At 37.7% G+C, this 19,251-nt stretch overlaps 1 protein-coding gene across 1 annotated transcript in view; it reads left to right on the forward strand.

Moving 5' to 3' along the window:
• Window positions 1-277: 277 nt before the first annotated feature.
• The window catches only part of GPR137C (G protein-coupled receptor 137C), a 54,427-nt gene continuing 35,453 nt past the window's right edge, over window positions 278-19,251 (forward strand). Inside the window, exon 1 of the mRNA XM_029238411.1 lies at window positions 278-979. Within this exon, the coding sequence (XP_029094244.1) occupies window positions 581-979 (399 nt within the window). The 5' untranslated portion in view covers window positions 278-580. The remainder of the gene's footprint in view (window positions 980-19,251) is intronic.

Genomic DNA, 19,251 nt, shown 5'->3' on the forward strand with positions numbered 1-19,251 from the left:
CAGCCTTTCCAGCCAATGGGAAGCGCAGGGGGCGGAGCGACAGCCGCCCCGCTGACAGGCGACAACCGAGCCCGCCCGCAGGCGCGAGCTGGCCGTGCAGTTGCTGGGCCAATCGGCAGCATGGGTGGGGAGTGAAGGGGAGGAGCAAGAGGGGAAAGCGGGCACCCAATCAGAGCTTGGCCTCCTGGAGCGACAGGTCCAACGGCCTGTGGCCTTCCGAGCGCGGCGCGCAGGGGGCGAGCCCGCTTGGGCCAATCGGCGGGAGCCCACGGTGCGGAGCGAGCACCTCAAATGCTCGGGTTTCTCAGCTGATTGTCTCCAGCCGAGAGTTGTTTTTTGCAGCTACCGAGCCGAGCGCAGCAGGAGGAGCCGAGACCCCCCGGGGGGGGGCGGGGAGAGGAGGCGGGGTCCCAGGAGCCGCGGCTGCTCTCCGCGGGGCTCCGGGTCCTGTCACGGCGCTTCCTGGGGTTGGAGGTTGGGGTGGGTGGGGGGTCAGGGAGACATCCTTCTCCCCCTCGACAGCGGCTCCGAGTCCGGCCCCTTGCTTCCCGCGCTCTTTCGCCCGCCCCCTAGCCCCCTCATGAGGGCGTCCGTGCCGGGTCCGGCGGCCGGCCGCGAGCCCTCCACGCCCGGCGGGGGCGGCGGAGGCGCCGTGGTGCCGGGCTCCGTGCAGTTGGCGCTGAGCATCCTGCACGCCCTGCTCTACGCCGCGCTCTTCGCCTTTGCCTACCTGCAGCTGTGGCGGCTGCTCCTGTACCGTGAGCGGCGGCTGAGTTACCAGAGCCTCTGCCTCTTCCTCTGTCTCCTGTGGGCAGCGCTCAGGACCACCCTCTTCTCCGCCGCCTTCTCGCTCAGCGGCTCCCTGCCCCTGCTCCGGCCGCCCGCTCACCTGCACTTCTTCCCCCACTGGCTGCTCTACTGCTTCCCTTCCTGTCTCCAGTTCTCCACGCTCTGTCTCCTCAACCTCTACCTAGCGGAGGTAAGGCGGGAGGACCAGCACGCGGGGCCGGGCGGGAGAGCGGGGCCGCCGAGTTCAACTCGGGCTGAGGACCGGTGGGGGGTGGGTGCGAACCGCGAGAGGCGGACCCGAGAGCAGCCCGGGGGAAACCGAGGCACGCATGGTGTGTGCGCCAGGGTTCTCGTCCTAAACTTAAGCAGCCGATCGGCTCGGCGACTGAGGGGCTTGCGGGGTGTGAGCGAGAGTGTGTGTTCCGACAACTTGAAACAGCAGGACCAGCCTTTGTTCAGCGTCCTGGCCCTCTAAGGGAAGGTGTCGGTGCCACCGACAAAGTGGCATCGCAAAAAGTAGCAGCCCCGGTAGCTCTGCTGAAGCTGGACTGTGTTGAGAGAGGTTGGATGCTGAGGTAGCAGCAGCTCTGCTGAAGCTGGACTGCTGCCAGCCATTACGTCACCAGGCAGAGCTGTTCCTCTGCTATTGTTGCTGCGTTTCTTTTATTAGAAGCTTTATTCTCTCCTGCATCTCCTTTCCCCGGGCTCGATAAGCCTCACACAGATTCCGTTCGATAGTTCTCCGGCGGGGTTAATAAGCAATAACCAATGTCGAGGATCAGTATAAAGACCTCCGTAAAGCCCCGAGTGTGTTTGCCCCAGTTGCTTCATGTTTTGTTTTGGCTATTTATCCTACCTCTTATAGACTAGTCTTTTTTTTTTTTTTTTTTTTGAGCTAATTAAGAGAGAAAATACTAGCTTAACCTGCGCCTATTGCAGAAACAAACCACCAAACTGTTTTTTCAATAACTTGCTTAATAGCTGGAACCTAATCACACCCCCTTTCTCTTTTATGAGGAATTGCTGGTTGGTTTGCATTGTTCTGCAGCACTTAGGTATTTAACCCATTTCAAACAGGTTTGGGAGTGTAAGGTTGTCAATCATGTGTGCCAGCTAGTGGTATTTAAGCCACAGTATTTTGAGAATTTCCAAAAAAAAAAACAAAAAACAATTCCCCCGCCCTCCCCGCAAAAAAAAAAATCTTGAGGAGGAGAGGAAACAAGGTGACATCATATGCTTAATACTGACTAATATAGAACAATATTGGTCTATGCAGCTAATCCTCTCAAAGGCTTTTGGAGGTGATGAGAATTAACATAGTTCTGAGCAAAAGTAAAAAAACATTTGAGGCAGATTAAGTGTTTATATTCCCTGCATAAACCAACTCTTTTCTCCCATAATAGCTAGGAAGTAGAATGCATAATTTTAAAAGCACAGTCATAACTTCAGCTTTTTACCACACTAAAAACAACAGTTCAGAATAGGCAACAAAACTAATTTAACTTTAATTCCCCATCATTTGGAAGTCCAAGCAATACAATGACAAAAACCCAAACATTAAGAAGCAGTAAGTAAAAAGCATGGGTAATCATAAATCAAATAAACATGCCAGTCATGTCACTTATTTGAAGATGTTCTGATCTTCTAGTTGTTGTTTAAACTTATAACACTTCAGTCCTTCATAGTTAAGCTGATACATTGTATTCTTCCTGACACAATTTCTGATACACTACCAGCGACATCTCATCACTAAAGCTTTGCTCTAGCTTCAGATATAGTTAACTTACCTCAGAGTGACTAGCAGTCCTTAGGCCATGAGTATCAGATAATTTGTTTTTCCCCTATGCATTTTTGACTAACAAAGTCATATTAATGACTCATCGTAAAATAATTGGTGGGCATTTCATAAAGTAGCTAAATACTCTTTTTACTTTTTTCTTGAAGTATAACATATAACATGAAGTACATAAAGCTTAAGTATACAGCTAGGTGAAATTTTACATACACTCGTGTTACCACCACTAGATTAAAATATACAGCATTTTCAGTGCCCCAGAAGGTCCCCTTGTGCCCTTTACCAGTCATACCTGTCACCCTGAGGTAAACACAATGTGACTAAACATTATCACAATAGAAAAAAAGCATCTGTATTTAAGCTCAAAATTCTAAAAGTATACTTATACGGCATAAACTACACAATATCCAGATTGGGTTTTCAGTCTTTTGATTGCTGTTATTCCAAGCTAGTGACAGAGAATTTAAACGTCTAAAAGTCTTCCTGTTAAATGGATCTCTTGTTTGTTTCATGTACTTTTTAAAAAGCAATAAGATTCTATTACCCTAGAAAACATAATTTGGAAAGAAGCTGAACTAAAGTTTTTTTCATTTTGTAGTGTCTCCTAGAAAGAGTGTAGGTTGTTTGTCTATCCTTTTTTTTTAGTAAAATTAACAATTTTAAGACACATAACTATAACTTGAACAAATTTTCAACCTGTTTAAAAAGAGATATTTTAACCAGAAATCATTTCCATATTCACTAGAAAAAATCCAAAGGAATCTATATTTAAAATAGTATTTGAATTCAAATTTTTATATCAATTTCAAGTAACTGGAAGCACACTTCTTATTGATCATTCTGAATGAATAAAGCTTTCCCAATGAGTTCTTTGTTCTTTTTTTAAAATAAATTTATTTATTTTATTTATTTATTTTTGGCTGCATTGGGTCTTCGTTGCTGTGCCCAGACTTTCTCTAGTTGCAGCGAGTGGGGGCTACTGTTCATTGCAGTGCGCAGGCTTCTCATTGCGGTGGCCTCTCTTGTTCTGGAGCACGGGCTCTAGGTGCGCGGGCTTCAGTAGTTGTGACACGCAGGCTCAGTAGTTGTGACTTGCAGGCTCTAGAGCACAGGCTCACTAGTTGTGGCGCACGGGCTTAGTTGCTCCGCGGCATGTGGGATCTTCCCAGACCAGGGCTCAAACCCGTGTCCCCTGCATTGGCAGGCGGATTCTTAACCACTGCGCCAGCAGAGAATCCCCCCAGTGAGTTCTTTGTGTTATAGCAAAGTGATAGGGAAAGTCTACATGGTGACAAAAACAAAACTTAACTAAAATTTGACTTTCTTTTTTAACAAAAGGCCCTTATATCTGTTTTAAATAGTTGTGCTTCTTGATTACCAAATCACTCTGTCTTTACTGTCATATTAAATGCCAATTTCATTTTACTTTTGACCTCTTTAAAGTATTTGTTGTGTCCATTTCTCACTAATTAAAAACATCCTAACTTTAAGGACTTAGTTACAAAGAACCATAGAGCAGTGTAAAAATAAAGTTAGTAAAACAACCATTACTACTTTGAATACATTTTGCTAGTTCTTCTAAAAATAAGTTTTCAAAAAGTTAAGACTGGGCTTCCCTGGTGGTGCAGTGGTTAAGAATCCCCCTGCCAGTGCAGGGGACACAGGTTCGAGCCCTGGTCCGGGAAGATCCCACATGCTGCAGAGCAACTAAGCCCGTGCGCCACAACTAGTGAGCCTGCACTCTAGAGCCAGCAAGCCACAACTACTGAGCCCACGTGCCTAGAGCCCATGCTTCACAACAAAAGAAGCCACTGCAGTGAGAAGCCCGCGCACTGCAAAGAAGAGCAGCCCCCCCTCGCCACAACTAGAGAAAGCCCGCGCACAGTAACGAAGACCCAACGCAGCCAAAGATAAATAAAATAAAAAATAAATTTATATTAAAAAAAAAGTTAAGGGCTTCCCTGGTGGCACAGTGGTTGGGGGTCTGCCTGCCGATGCAGGGGGCACGGGTTCATGCCCTGGTCCAGGGGGATCCCACGTGCCACGGAGCGGCTGGGCCTGTGCTCCACGGTGGGAGAGGCCACAGCAGTGAGAGACCTGCTTACCGCAAAAAAAAAAAAAAAAAAGTTAAGACTGCCTAAACCACTCTTTCTTTTGTTGACTACACTTGAATGGAATTCAAATGAGGGGGAGTAGCCCTTTCTGGAATAATTAGATTTACCATACTTAACCTCCTGGAAGCAGATAGTTGAAAAAAAAAAAAAGAAAGAAAAACCTGTACACTAAGTTAAAAACACCTATTGAACTTTTTCCAGCATGATTAATAGAACATGTACTTTACCAGAGAACGGTTCACAGTCCTGTATGTTTAACGGAGAAGGTTTCAGTCTTTAAAACAAATTATGTGATAAAACATGCTACCTACCATTGGAACAAGTAAAAGGACTAAAAATGAGTGTTGATAGTATACTATCTTTGGAGTATTGTTGATGCATGCCAAAATCAATGAGTTCATCTCCAAGACCCATAGTGACGTTCTTTTCTTGCAATTTTGTAAAATGAGTGCCAGTTGCTTAATCGGGATAAAATGCAGTGACTAAATCACAGTGCCAAAACAGCTAGGAAAATTAAATTCAGAATCTTAACTCTTATATTCATGGATGCTATCATTGTCCCTGACATTGGATATATTCTTCCAAATATTGATGGAATGTCAAACAACATGGAGTGCAACTTAACAGGTACTTTGGTTTTGTTATAATGTTCTGTGATTTCTCACAAAAGTATTTCTACCACCTAAAATAGAAATTCCTTAAGGATAAGAAGTTACTTTATCATACTTTAATCTCATAGAACAATGGTGAATATATTTTTGAATGACAATCTTGAAAAGGCCAAAATCTTGAAAATATTTAGCTATCTAAAATTTGAGAGTTAATTTTGATGAGTATGTGAGGTAAATTATTTGTGTACTTTCTGGGATCTTTATATTTTCTGCTTAAAAGATTGCTTATGATACGAATGCTTAGATTCTCTTAGATTTTCTTGGTTTAGTTAGTTACTTCTGATTACTACAGGTAAAATCTTACTAATGAAGCCACTTTAATATATTAGAGTTTTGCTTAGCAAAACTATTCTTATATCATGGCAAATGGCCCATGATAATTAGGGCTTTGCTAATTTGATTTCAACAAATTCTATTAAACAGAAAAGTCTGCAGAACAAGCAAGTCTCACATCATGAGTCAGTTACTATTTACTGGAAATCGTGGTTTTGTCAATGTTGGGTTTTTATCCATAACTGTGATTATGAACTGTTTTTATCCAAATCTTCTAAACTGTTCTATCCATTAACTTGATTCTGTTTTTCCTGGGATCATCTGTGAAGCAAGAGTTTGCGATACAGTTCATGGCAAAGACCTGATTACAATGCCTTACATTCTATGTGATTTAATATTTTCAAAGCACTTCATAACAGTTGTCTTCATAACCCCTATGAAATAGGTAGATATAAACAAGATGTGATTTGTCCAAGGTTTTATGGCTAATATAATATGTATCAGAAATGAGACTACTGCATAGCCCACAGGCTATAAAGTCTTGTCAAGTGATCGCTCCCTGTGAACTTTTCTGAATACCATTAACACTGTTTATTATTTAGTGCTCACTATTTAACTTGCTTTCCCATTTTCCACCATTTCAAACCTTTTCCACTCTCCAGCAAACTTTTTTCCTCCTTCATACTCAGCACATGACCCTCGCCTCCTAGTTTATAGAAATAGAAACCAGGGCCATCTGGCTGAACAGAGATTCCGAGAAATGCCTTAAAATGCTACAGAGAGCATTTAATCCCTTTCAATGAATGATTGAGCTGGTAAGTGAGGAAGTTCCTCAGAGACAAGAAACCACAAAAAAAGAAGTGAATATGAAATTATAAAGTACCACACAAATGTTTGTCTTGGGTTTGGGGGTAGTTGCTAGCTGCTTCCTGCTAACCTAAAGCCTGGATTTCAATGTGCTGGGGTTCTGAAGAGGTGACATAGGAGGCAATACCTGGTGGCGAGGTCTAAACAAAGAACTCATCTGCTCCGACTTAATGCCAGGACTCTCGGAACACACATCTTCAGTGGATGAATTATGGGATAAATAAGCAGGTCCTTAGAGGTTGGTGGTGGGATTTATGCTTGTCTCTGCCTTGGCTCTGGGTGAAGGAGGTACAAATTGAGGAAAGAAATGTCTTCTCTGAAAATGTGTAACAAGCTTATTCTCACACAAGTTTGAAGCCTGAAATCACACTTCTGTGATTTTAGAGGGGGAAAAATCCTGGATTGGTGGTAACCTCAAGGATCTGGAAGGAGCAAATGCAAATAATCTGTTGAGGAGTGTACTATGCTCCCAGAATACTGACAAATAAAATTTGAAAGAACATGGGCTCAAAATGAAAAATCACTCTAGGGACTCTTCCCTGCAAAGATTGAAGATGTCAGAATGATCAGATAGGTTGTATAAAATTTTCACTTATCTGATTTAAGTAAGTAAACACTGGTGATATATGATAAAGAAATAATCAAAATTGACTAGGCGCATTTGGAGAAAAATTATTTTTTAAATGAAAAATACAATTAAAATTAGAAACTGAAATGAACTGAACAGATTAAATAGCTAAAAAGAAATCATTAAGCTCAAAGATCTGAGGGAGAAAATCACCCAGAATATAGCCCAGAGAAATAAAAGATGGAAATCAGAGATTAAGAGAGAATGAAGATATAATGAGCAGGTCCAGTGTATATCTAATTAGAATTTCAGAGAAATTACTTAAAAGAATAATGACTTAGAGTTTTCCCAAATTTATGAAAGATGCCAAATTTCAAATTCAGAGAGCCCCAAAATCCCAAGACAGGTTAAAATAAAATGAACAAAGAGTAAAACCTCAAAATACCAAAGACAAAATGTTTTTAAAACAATTAGAGATAATATTACCAACAAAGGAATGAAAGTTAGTTTTTGTTGGCATTACATTAACAACTAATGAATCCAGAAGATGGTGAAACATCTTGAAAATGCTGAGAAAATAACCAGCAAAATTCTACCCACACTAAAACTATCAATAATAAGGATGAAATAAAAGCTAAGTTGGGAGTGACATCAGCGAGATGGTGATGGACCCTCCATCTGCCTGAAAACATACTGATCAGCAACAAGTCACAAATTCCCTTTGTGAGAAATCCAGAAACGAATTGAAAGGCTCCTGCACTGCAGGTGAACACAAAGCAAGAATCACCAAAACCAGTAGGGAGATTTGGGACAGACTCTCATCAGAGTCCCTGACCCCAGCACAGTGCCATAAAATTGGGAAGAGACCTCCTAGGTCTCAGCTTCTCCCAGAGGAGGGAAGGGGTTAGTTCACATGTCCAGCACCCCAGCTTTTCTTGGGGAGCTCCCCAGAGATCAGGCTTCTGTCTTGCCAGTCTTAGAACTCTGACAGGTTCAGTAGAGTTTAGACACCTGGAGGAGAATGGAGACAGCAATTTGAACTGGCAGACAACATAGCTCCCCTGCTTCCTCAGCACAGAACGAGCAAACCAGAACTACAGCTTCCTGCTACTCCCTGAGGAGGGAAAGAGTTGGTAGAGGCCCCCAAAGTCTCTGGACAAGTTGATTGGTGACAGTGTTCTACTGTCCAAGGCCAGTCCATGAAGATTGGGAGAGGTACCTGTTTTGTCTAATGCACAGACAGTAATGCAGAGAGTTGAGAAAAATGAAGAATCAGGCAGAGATGTTTCAAACAAAGCAAGATAAATCTCCAGAAACCCTAATGAAACAGAGGTATATAATTTACCTGACAGAGAATTCAAAATAACTGTCATTAAGATGCTAACTACAGGCAAGAGAACAAAGCATGAGAAATTTCAACAGAGATAGAAAATGTTAAGGGAATTCCCTGGCGGTCCAGTGGTTAGGACTTCGCTCTTCCACTGCAGGGGGCATGGGTTCAAACGCTGGTAAGGAAACTAAGATCCCACAAGCCACACAGCACAGCCAAAATATATATATATATATAGTACAAAACAGAAATCATGGAGCTGAAGAACATGAAAACTGAAGTGAAAAATTCACTTGAGCAGTTCATCAACAGACTAGATATCAGACGGGAGAAAGGATCATTGAACTTTAAGACAAGTCATTGGAAATAATTTAGTCAGAAAAGAAAAAGGAATGAAAAAGAATGAACAAAACTAAAGGGACTTATGGTACACCATCAAACAGATCAATATACACATTGAATCCCAGACAGAGAAGAAAGTACCAGAAAGCTTATTCGATGATGATGATAATGATGACTGAAAAATTCCCAAAACTAGAGTAGGAAATGGACATCCAGGTCCAAGAAGTCAAAAGAATACAAAGAAATCCACACCAAGGCACATTATAATCAAATTATCAGAAGTCAAAGGCCTTTGAATTTTGAAAGCAGAGAAGGAAGAGACTTGTCACAGGGGAACTCCTACAAGACTATAAGAAATTTTTCAGCAAAAATTTTGCAGGCCAGAAAAAGAGCAGGATAATCTTATTAAAGTGCTAAGAGAAAACAACAACAACAACAAAACGCCAAGTAAGAATAACATACTCTGCAAAACTAGCTTTCAAAAAATAGAGAGATCATGACCTTCCCAGATAAACAAAAGCTGAAGGTCACCACTAGACCTGTCTTGTAAGAAATGCTAAAGAGAGTTCTTCAGGTTGAAACAAAATGATGCTAAAAAGTAACACAGTAGCATAAGTATGAAACTCATTGATAAAGATGAATATATAGACAAATACAGAATATTGTATTACTATAATGGTGGTGGGTAAATCACTTTTAATTCTAGTATAAAAGTTAAGAATAAATATTAAAATGTAAAGATATTAAAAGATACACAAGATAAACAGATGTAAATTATGACAACAATAAAATGTTGGAGGGTGGGTGGAAGAAGTTTAAGTGTAGAGTTTTTGTATGCAGTTGAATTTATCAGCTTTAAATAGACTGTTTCATAAGATATTTTTTGTAAGCCTTAAGGTAACCACACACATGGACATACACCACACACACACTATAGAAGTTACACAAAATTAAAATGGAAAATAATCAAAGTATATCAATATGAAAAAAATTAACAAAACAGGAAGACAGCAAGAGAGGAAATAACAGACCAAAGAACTACAAAGCTAATAGAAGAACATCAACAAAATAGCAATATAAATAGTTTCTTTCCAGTAATTACTTTAAATGTAAATTGATTAAACTCCCCAATCAAAGGACATAAGAGTTGCTGAATGGGCTAAAAATATAAAAGACCAAACTGTATGCTGTCTACAAGAAACTCACTTTCAATTTAAGGGTACACGTAGACTGAAAGTAAAAGGATGGAAAAAGATACTATGCAAATAGTAACCAAAAGAATGCAGGGGTTGCTTTAGTTAGACAAAATAGACTTTTTAAGTCAAAAACTGTCATAAGAGGCAAAGAAGGACATTATATTATTATATTATGAAAGGGTCAATCCACCAGGTAGATATAACAATTATAAATATGCATCCAACATCAGAGTACCTAAGCATATAAAACAAATGTTGACAGAACTGAAGGGAGAAATAAGACAGTAACACCATAACAGTAAGAGACTTCAATGCCCCACTTTCAATAACGGATAGAACATCCAGACAGAAGATCAATAAAGAAACCAAGCACTTGAGCAACATTATGGACCAAATGGCACTGACAGACATATGTAGAACATTTCACACAACAGCAGCAAAATACACATTCTTCTCAAGCACACATAGATCTTGCTCCAGGGTAGATTGCATATTAGGTCACAAAATAAGTCTTAGTACATTTAAGAAGATTAAGATCATACAAAGTATCTTTTCTGACTGCAGTGAAATGAAACTAAAACTCAATAGCAGAAGTAAAACTGGAAAATTTACAACTATGTGAAAATTAACACACTGTTGGAACAGCCATTGGGTCAAAGAAGAAATCAAAAAGGAAATTAGAAAATATGTCTTGACAAAAGAAAACACAACATTCCCCAAATTATGGGTTGCAGCAAAAGCAGTACTAAGAGAGATTTCCATAAGCACCTACATTTGAAAAGGAGAAAGATCTCAGATGAACAGCCTAACTTTACACCTCAAGGAGCTGAAAAAAAGAACAAACTAAGCCCAGAATTAGCAGAAGGAAGGAGATAACAAAGATCAGAGCAGAAATAAACAAAATAGAGAATTAAAAAACAATTTAAAGATTGATGAAACTAAGTTTTTTGAAAAGCTAAATAAAATTGACAAACTCTTAGCTAGACAATTAAGAAAAAAAGACAAAATAAGTAAAAGCAGAAATGAAAGAAGAGACATTACAACTGATGCCACAGAAATAAAAAGGGTCATAAGAGACTACTATAAGTAGTTATACACCAACAAGCTGAATAACTGAGAAGAAATGGATAAATTCCCATAAACATACAACCTACCAAGACTGAATCATGAAGAAACAGAAAGTATGAACAGACCTATAACTAGTATGGAGATTGAATCAATAATCAAAAAGCTCCCAATAAAGAAACGTCCAGACCCAGATGGCTTCACTGGAGAATTCTACCAAATATTTAAAGAATTAATGTCAGGTATTCTCAAACATTTCCAAAAAAATTGAAGAGGAGAGAAGACTTCCTAACTAGTTCAATGAGGCCAGCGTCACCTTGATACTAAAGCCAAAGTTACCACCTGACAAGAAAACTACAGGCCAGTATTCCTGATGAATATAGATGCAAAAGTCCTCAACAAAATACTATCAAACTGAATCCAACAGCACCTTAAAAGTATTATACACCATGACCAAGTGGGAATTACCTCTGAGATATATGGATGGTTCAAGAAAATCAATTAATGTAATATACCACATTAACAGAACAAAAGATAAGTCACATCTTTACAATAGATGCAGAAAAGGCATTTGACAAAATTTAACACCCTTTCATGATAAAAACTCAACAAACTAAGAATAGAAAAAAATTACTTCAATGTAACAAAAAAAAGCTACAACTAACATCATTTTTTTTTAATGTCTTGAGATATTTTCTAATTTCCCTTCTGCTTTCTTCCTTGACCCAATGGTTCTTCAAGAATGTGTTGTTTAATTTTCTAGTTTTACCTCTGCTCTTAGAAAATATAAAGAATATAAAAAATATGCAAGGAAATAACAAAAAATGCCAGTCATTGAGTATAATTTCTTTTTATTTCATGGAACACTTTTAGAAATTGACAACATACTAGAGCATGAAAGCAACACTTAACAAATTAGAGGCAGTGAGACACAGTGACTGAGAGTACACTTACTGGCTCTGCCTATGTCCCATTTCCAAAAATGGATAATAATAATGCATACTCCATAGGGTTATTGTGAGGACTAACTGAAACAAAAATCAGAAAAAATAATTATAAAAATAACTTCAGGGAACTATATTCAATATCCTGTCATAAACCACATTGGAAAAGAATATGAAAAAGAATATATGTATAACTGAATCACTTTGCTATACAGCAGAAATTAACACACAACATTGTAAATCAACTATACTTCAATAATTTTTTTAAAAAAATAATTGCAAATATCTCTCATGAACATAGATTCAAAAATCCTTGACAAATCAAATCCAAATATATAGATAAAGGATAACATATCATGACCAAATATGTTTTATCCCAAGAATACAACATTGGTTTAACATTCAAAAATCAATGTAATAAACCATATTTGCAGTGTAGGGGAGAAAATCATATCATCTCAATAGATACAGAAAAAGAATTTGACAAAATTCAACAACCATTCATGATTTTTTTAAAAAATCAACTTTTAGCAAACTAAGAACAGAAATTCCTCAGTCTACTAAAGAGCATCTACAAAAATACCTATAGCCAACATAATAATGATGAAAGACTGAAAGATTACTCCCTATGCAAGAGGCAGGTACTTCACTTCTTGTCCTAGCCATTGTGCTGGAGGTTCAGCCATTGCAACAAGGTAAGGAAAAAAAGACAAACATTAGAAAGAAAGAAGTAAAATTGTCTTTATTTGTAGGTGACATGATTGAGGAAAAAATTTTAATGAACGTACAAAAATCAACTAGAGCTAATAAGTGAATTTAAGAAGTTTGCAGGATAAAACTATTTCATATACTAGCAGAAAACAATTGAAAAAAGAAATATTAAAACAATTCCATTTACGATAGTGCCCCACCCCAAGTTAAAATATTTATGAATAAATAATATATGTGCAAGATCTTTACAATGAAAACTACAAAACTACTGAGAGAAATTAAAGAAGGCCTAAGTAAATGGCAAAAAATACCCTGGAAGACCCATTATTTTTAAGATATCACTTCTCCCCTAAATTGATATATATATTCAATGCAATCCCAATTAAAATATTAGCAGGATTTTTTGGTAGCAGTTGCCAAGATTATTTTTAAATGTATGTAGAAATACAAAGCATTTAGAATAGCGGAAACAATTTTGAAAAAGAAAACCAAAGTTGGATGATCACACTACCTGATTTCAAGACTTCCTGTAAAGCTATAGTAATTGAGACATTGTAATACTAGGGAAAAGATAGACATATAGATCAATGGAGAAGAAATGAGAATGCAGAATTAGACCCACACATATATAGTCAACAGACTTTTTACAAAGGTGCCCAGGTAATTGAGTGAGGAAACAAACATTTTTTTCAATAAATGGTTCTGAAATAATTGGGTATCCATATGGGGAACAATGAATACTGATTCTTACGTCACACCATACTTAGAAATCTACTCGCTATGGATCATAGACCTAAATGTAAAAGCTAAAACTCGTAGAAGAAAATCTTCATTACTTTGTAGGAGCCAAACATTTCTTAGGAAACAAAAAGCATGAACCAAAATTGACAAGACTTTATCAAAATAAAAGCTTGTTTTTTGCAAAACGGATAATGATTTGCAGCACATGTATCTGGCAAAGTACTTATATCCAGAATAAATGAAGAACTCTTACAACTCAACAGTAAGAAAATCCAATAAATATGGGCAAAATATTTTAACAGACACTTCACAAAAGAAGATGTATGCATGGCCAAGAAGCACATGAAAAGATGCTCATGATCGTTAGAAATCAGGAAAATGAAAATTACAAAAATGAGATACCATTAAATATTGACTAGGAAGACTAAAATTAAAAAAGATTATACCAAGTATTGCCAAAGATGTGTATTAATAAAAAAATATAGCCTGATGATAGGAATATAGTTTTACAACCACTTTGGGAAGCAGTTGGACAGTTTTTGAAAAGTGAAAAGCCATAAAACAACTGTTGAAGCCCTAGAGGCCCAAGAGAAACTAAAGCATATGTCCATACAAAAACTTGAATGTGAATGTTCGTAGTAGCTTTATTCACAATGGCCCAAAACTGAAATTAACCCAAATATCCATAAAAAGCAAAGGGATAAACAAAATATGGTATATCCATACAAAGGAGTATACTTTGCCGTAAGAAAGGAACGTGCTAGTGATAAAAACAACATGGATGTATCTAAAAAATCAGTATGTAGAATGAAAGGAGCCAGACAAAAATGAGCTCACACTATGGCATTACATTTATATTAAATTTTAGAAAATGCAGACTAACCTATAGTCACAAAAAGTGGATTACCTATTGCTTGGGGCTTGGGGCAGGATGAAATTTAGTGCGTGTGGAAAGCTTCTGTATTTGATTGCAATGGTGGTTTCACAGGTTGCAAAAGTATGACAAAACTCATCAAATTGTGCACCCACATACATATATTATACCTCAATGAAATTGATTCCCCCTGCAAAAACAAAAACAGTGCAGAGGTTTGAAATATAATCTGAGAATAAGACCTAAAGTGAGGAAGGATGTAAAAAGTGTAGCTCCGTCACTTAGCAGCTCTGTGTAACTTCATAAAGTTATGTGGGTAAATGATACAACCTCTCTATGCCTATTTCCTCATTTATAAAAATGAGAATAATAATAGTACTTACCTCATAGAATCATTATGAGGAGTAAAGTATATAATTCATATAAAATCTTTAGAGTGGTACCTGCCAAATGGTGTTGATTGTTAGCTATTAATATTAAATTTCAAAAAATTGGGATTTCTTAGACTATGTTCTCTCACCCCCAAATAACTCTTTGAATTCAGTAACAGAAATAAAGTGTGGAAGTTTATTTAGAAAAATTTTAAACACTTATGAACACATGGGTAAAGGATGTAATCACAATGAAATTTAGAAAATACTTAGAATATGATAATAAAAATACTATATATCAGAACTTTATATGAAGCAGCTAAACTGGCACACAGAAGTAAATCTGGAACTTCAAATGTTTACATTAGAAAAGCAGAGCCTGAAATTTAGCAAGTTAAGTAAGCATCCAATTTTATGTTTAAAAAAAAAAAGATAAACCCAAAGGAAACAAGCAGAAGGAAATTAATGTAGAGATTAATAAAATAAAAAACATAATAATAAAGAGGCTTAACAAAACCAAGAGCTACCTCATACTTTTTTTTTCATGGTGCAATTTCTTCAGGGGTGACCATGTACGTACTCACCATCTTCTCACTTCCCCAGCCACTCTAATCTGCTTTGCCCCATCACTCTACCAAAAGAGCTGTTGCCTAAGGCTCACAGTGACCTTCCTATCAACAAGTTCATTAGGCACTTTTCAGTCCTCACCCAGGTTCATCTCTCAGCAGCAATTGACTCCATAATTTTCTCTATAACACTTCCACTGGCTAGCACACTGTCCTGGATTTTTTCTTTAACTACCTTGCTTGCTTCTCTTCACGCTCATCTGCCTCTGCCTTGCCCTCAGAGGTTGAAGATTCTCAAGACCTAAGCCTAGGTCCCTTGCTCTTGCCAAGTGATTACATCCACATTCTTGGTATTGTACCACTTAAAAGCAGATGACTCACGTACACATATCTATGATCCTAACACAGACTCTGAGCTCTCGCTTTCTATATTCTACACCTATTTGACATCTCTTCAAGGATATCTGAAGCCCTCAGATTCAGCACATCCATATCCAGCATATTCAACTGAGCTCAGGATCTTTCCTTCTCCCTCCCCACGCTACCCCTATTTTCCCCAAAACATCACCTTCCTCTTTTCTTCCCCATTTCAGTGACTGGCACTGCTATCCATGTATTTACGTAGTTCAGAAACCTAAGAGTCATTGATGCTGCCTTCTCTCTCATACCTCACATTCACCCCATTACCAAAGCCTGTCTGTTACCTCCTAACATCTGTTAAGTCCATTCACTTCTTCCCATCCACAATGCCTGGTGCATACTACCATCTATCTATTGCCTAGTCTATGGCAGTTAGCCTCCTAATTGCTGTGTCTATATCCTCTGGGTCTCACTCAAAAAGAGCTTCCTTTAAAACAGGGGTCCCAAACTCAAAGGCCTAGAGGGCCCTGGATATTACCCTCTGAGAGATAATAGGGAATGGTAGTGACTATGGTGTACTAGAGAGCATATATCTAAAGAGGGCACTACATTAATTCAGTTCCAGCTGTGAGATGACATTGACAAATCATCTGATTTTTCAAGAGAAAGAAATTTGGATTTTTTTGATAGGAAATCTACTTTTTAAATAATGGAATTGAAGTATTGTTTAAAAAAAAATACCATAGGCTAACACTGGTTAAGCCAAACAAAACATTTTGTGAAACAGATCCAACCCATAGGCTACTAATCTGTATTTCCTTCTCCTCCCCCTTTTGTTTTTTCTGTATTATCTTCCTTAGAGAAATAAAACAAATCAACACCATATTTTCTTTGTAATGTCCGTATAACAAAGCTAAATTACTTTTAATACCCATCAACATTAGTTAAAATGAACTCTGAGTAATTTACACCTTAATTTATGGGAAGTTTATGTTATTCTAAGTTTGACCAAATATAAAGAAAGTACCATACATCCCCTTGTGATAAAGAAAGTACCATACATCCCCTTGTGATATACCATCAATGTCTGCCTCGCTCTACTATACTATATATATTGCTTTAGGTCAGCCATTATTGTACATTTGTTTTGAAGGAAATTTTGCATGCTCTTCAGCACCTAATATGTGTGATCAATGCTTAATGATTTGGATGGTTGAGCAAATTCATGGTAAAGTAAAGGAGTTTAAAAGAAATGTTTCCTTCTCTTCCTCCACACAAATAAAATCAGAATCTCTAACTTAGCGAAATAGAACTTTGCATCTAACTTGTTTTAAATAAAGACAGACTTCTATAAATTAAGTGTCCTTGTTATCTTTTTATTTTAACTTTGTTGAGGAGTCTGTTTAAGTAGTTTAATTTCATCAATAGTCCTGAACTAGAATTCTGAGAATATGAGTTCTGGTCCAAATCCTATTCTACTTGGCTAATTGATATTTGTCAAATCACTACTTTTCTGGGCCAGTTGTTTAATTTGTAAAGTGGTTAGTCTCAGTGATATCTAAGACACCTGTAGTTCTCATAGTCTGACACTGATAAAGCTTCTAGAATTTGAGGGTTTCTTTTAAAAATCTCTTCTTACTTTATGACCTAGTTCTGAAATCTAATACAGTATCTGTGAATGCTACCTCTGAGATATGAATGCCAATTTTTAAATTACACATATCATGTTAAAACCAAAGTTTAGTTTGTTTAGGACATAAATATTTAGAATCATCTGCTTTCTGAAATAAGGTGTAGCTGTATATTTCAAATCTGTATGTTCTAACTTTTAACAAAAATCCAATTACAGCTGCCATTTTTCATTAGCATGTTGATCACATGCTACAATTTTTTTTCAGCTTTCATATCTCAGTATAAAAATGCTTAAGTAATATTTTCTTCAACTTTTGTGCTCTTTCCTCAGCTATTGTGTAGGACTTTGTCCAGTTGCTAATGAAGCCACCTAGGCTGGTTTGAGGTGATACTGTGTACTCTAGGGAACTTTTCTGTCATACCGTGGAATTAGCAGGTTTTAAGCTAATGTGAATGATCATCATCACTGATTATGTTCAAACTGTTATTGTTCTTGAGAAATCTAGATGGAAAGAAAGCAAGCAGTGTTCCTTCTGCCTTTTTCTCCCTTGGGATATTCTATTACTTCTTCTGATACATTCTGCCCTTTTTTTCCCCACCATTATCTGTCAGAACGATATTCTCCAATGACTCTGGCTCTCTGTCTTTATCTTTACAAAAAGCAATTCTGCTATCTTCCTAGTTTGAAAAGCATGAAAGGTTTTATGAAAATCAGTAATATACAATGGGGGATTTTGTGTTGGAAAAACTTTTTAAAGGATAGCACAGTTTCAGCCCAAATACAATTTAGATTAATTTCCTAACAATTCTAAATCCATAATGTATGAGACTCTTAGTTCAGAAATAAATTCTTTATATTCCTTAATATATGTTAAATTTTCTTCAGAGCTGTGCATAGTAAACTAATGAGCAATCCATAGTAACCTGTTATTTTTCAGGGTGATTTTCAAAAATGAAAGCTCACAAATTTTCCTCCTTATAAAATTAATACTTTATTCCTGAAAAAATAGTTATTTATGCTTTTTAAAAAATATACTTCTAAGGGCTTCCCTGGTGGCACAGTGGTTGAGAGTCCGCCTGCTGATGCAGGGGACACGGGTTCCTGCCTCGGTTGGGGACGATCCCACGTGCCGCAGAGCGGCTAGGCCCGTGAGCCATGGCCACTGCGCCTGCACGTCCGGAGCCTGTGCTCCGCAACGGGAGAGGCCACAACAGTGAGGGGCCCACATACCGCAAAAAAAAAAATAATAATATATATATATATATATATATATATACACTTCCAAACAGATCTTTTTCTTACCTCTTCTCTCCTATTTTTCATCTGTCTTTTGTCTACTTTTTTGTCTACTTCTATATATATATATATACACTTCTATATATATATATATATCTGAAAAATATGTCTGAAAAATAACACAAAATGAAGGTGTTAAACTGCTTCTAGATCATTATATTTTACTAAACTGATCATTTGGTTTCTGAATATATTTTTCTTGGGCATGTTAATTCTTCAGATCTTGAGCAGCTAACAAATAGTTGCAGTGACATATATATATGACACTACTATTAATAAAGCAGTATTTGTCACCCTAAAAATGAAGGAATTAACTTGAACTATGTACCATCAAAGATCTAAATGTACAAATGTATCAAAGAAAACCAGGATCCCTATGAGCCTTGAATTAGGAGTCAGGACACCTGGGTTTTAATCCTTTCAATTTCCTGTGTATTCCTAGACAATCCACTTAATCTCTAAAGTGCAGCTTTATTTATAAAATTAAGTTATTGAATTAAATCTCTAAGGTTTCTCTTAGTCCAGGAGAAGCTGGGACAAGTTTCCAGTTGTCCTATCCCAGCAGAGTCTTACGGACAGTGCTTATTCTCCTAGCAACAATATGTGACAACACCTATGACGTATTGCCAACCAGGAGAGCTTACCTAAGACATGCTGTCCAGGTTTTTTATTGGGGATCAGCCAGATAGGCATGGAGCATCTCCCTGGCAGACTTTAATTACTCAGTCTCTAACCTCTTCAAAGG

The sequence above is a fragment of the Monodon monoceros genome, unplaced genomic scaffold (assembly GCF_005190385.1).
Source record: "Monodon monoceros isolate NGI ecotype Baffin Bay Population unplaced genomic scaffold, NGI_Narwhal_1 Super_Scaffold_21, whole genome shotgun sequence".
Lineage (NCBI taxonomy): Eukaryota > Metazoa > Chordata > Mammalia > Artiodactyla > Monodontidae > Monodon > Monodon monoceros.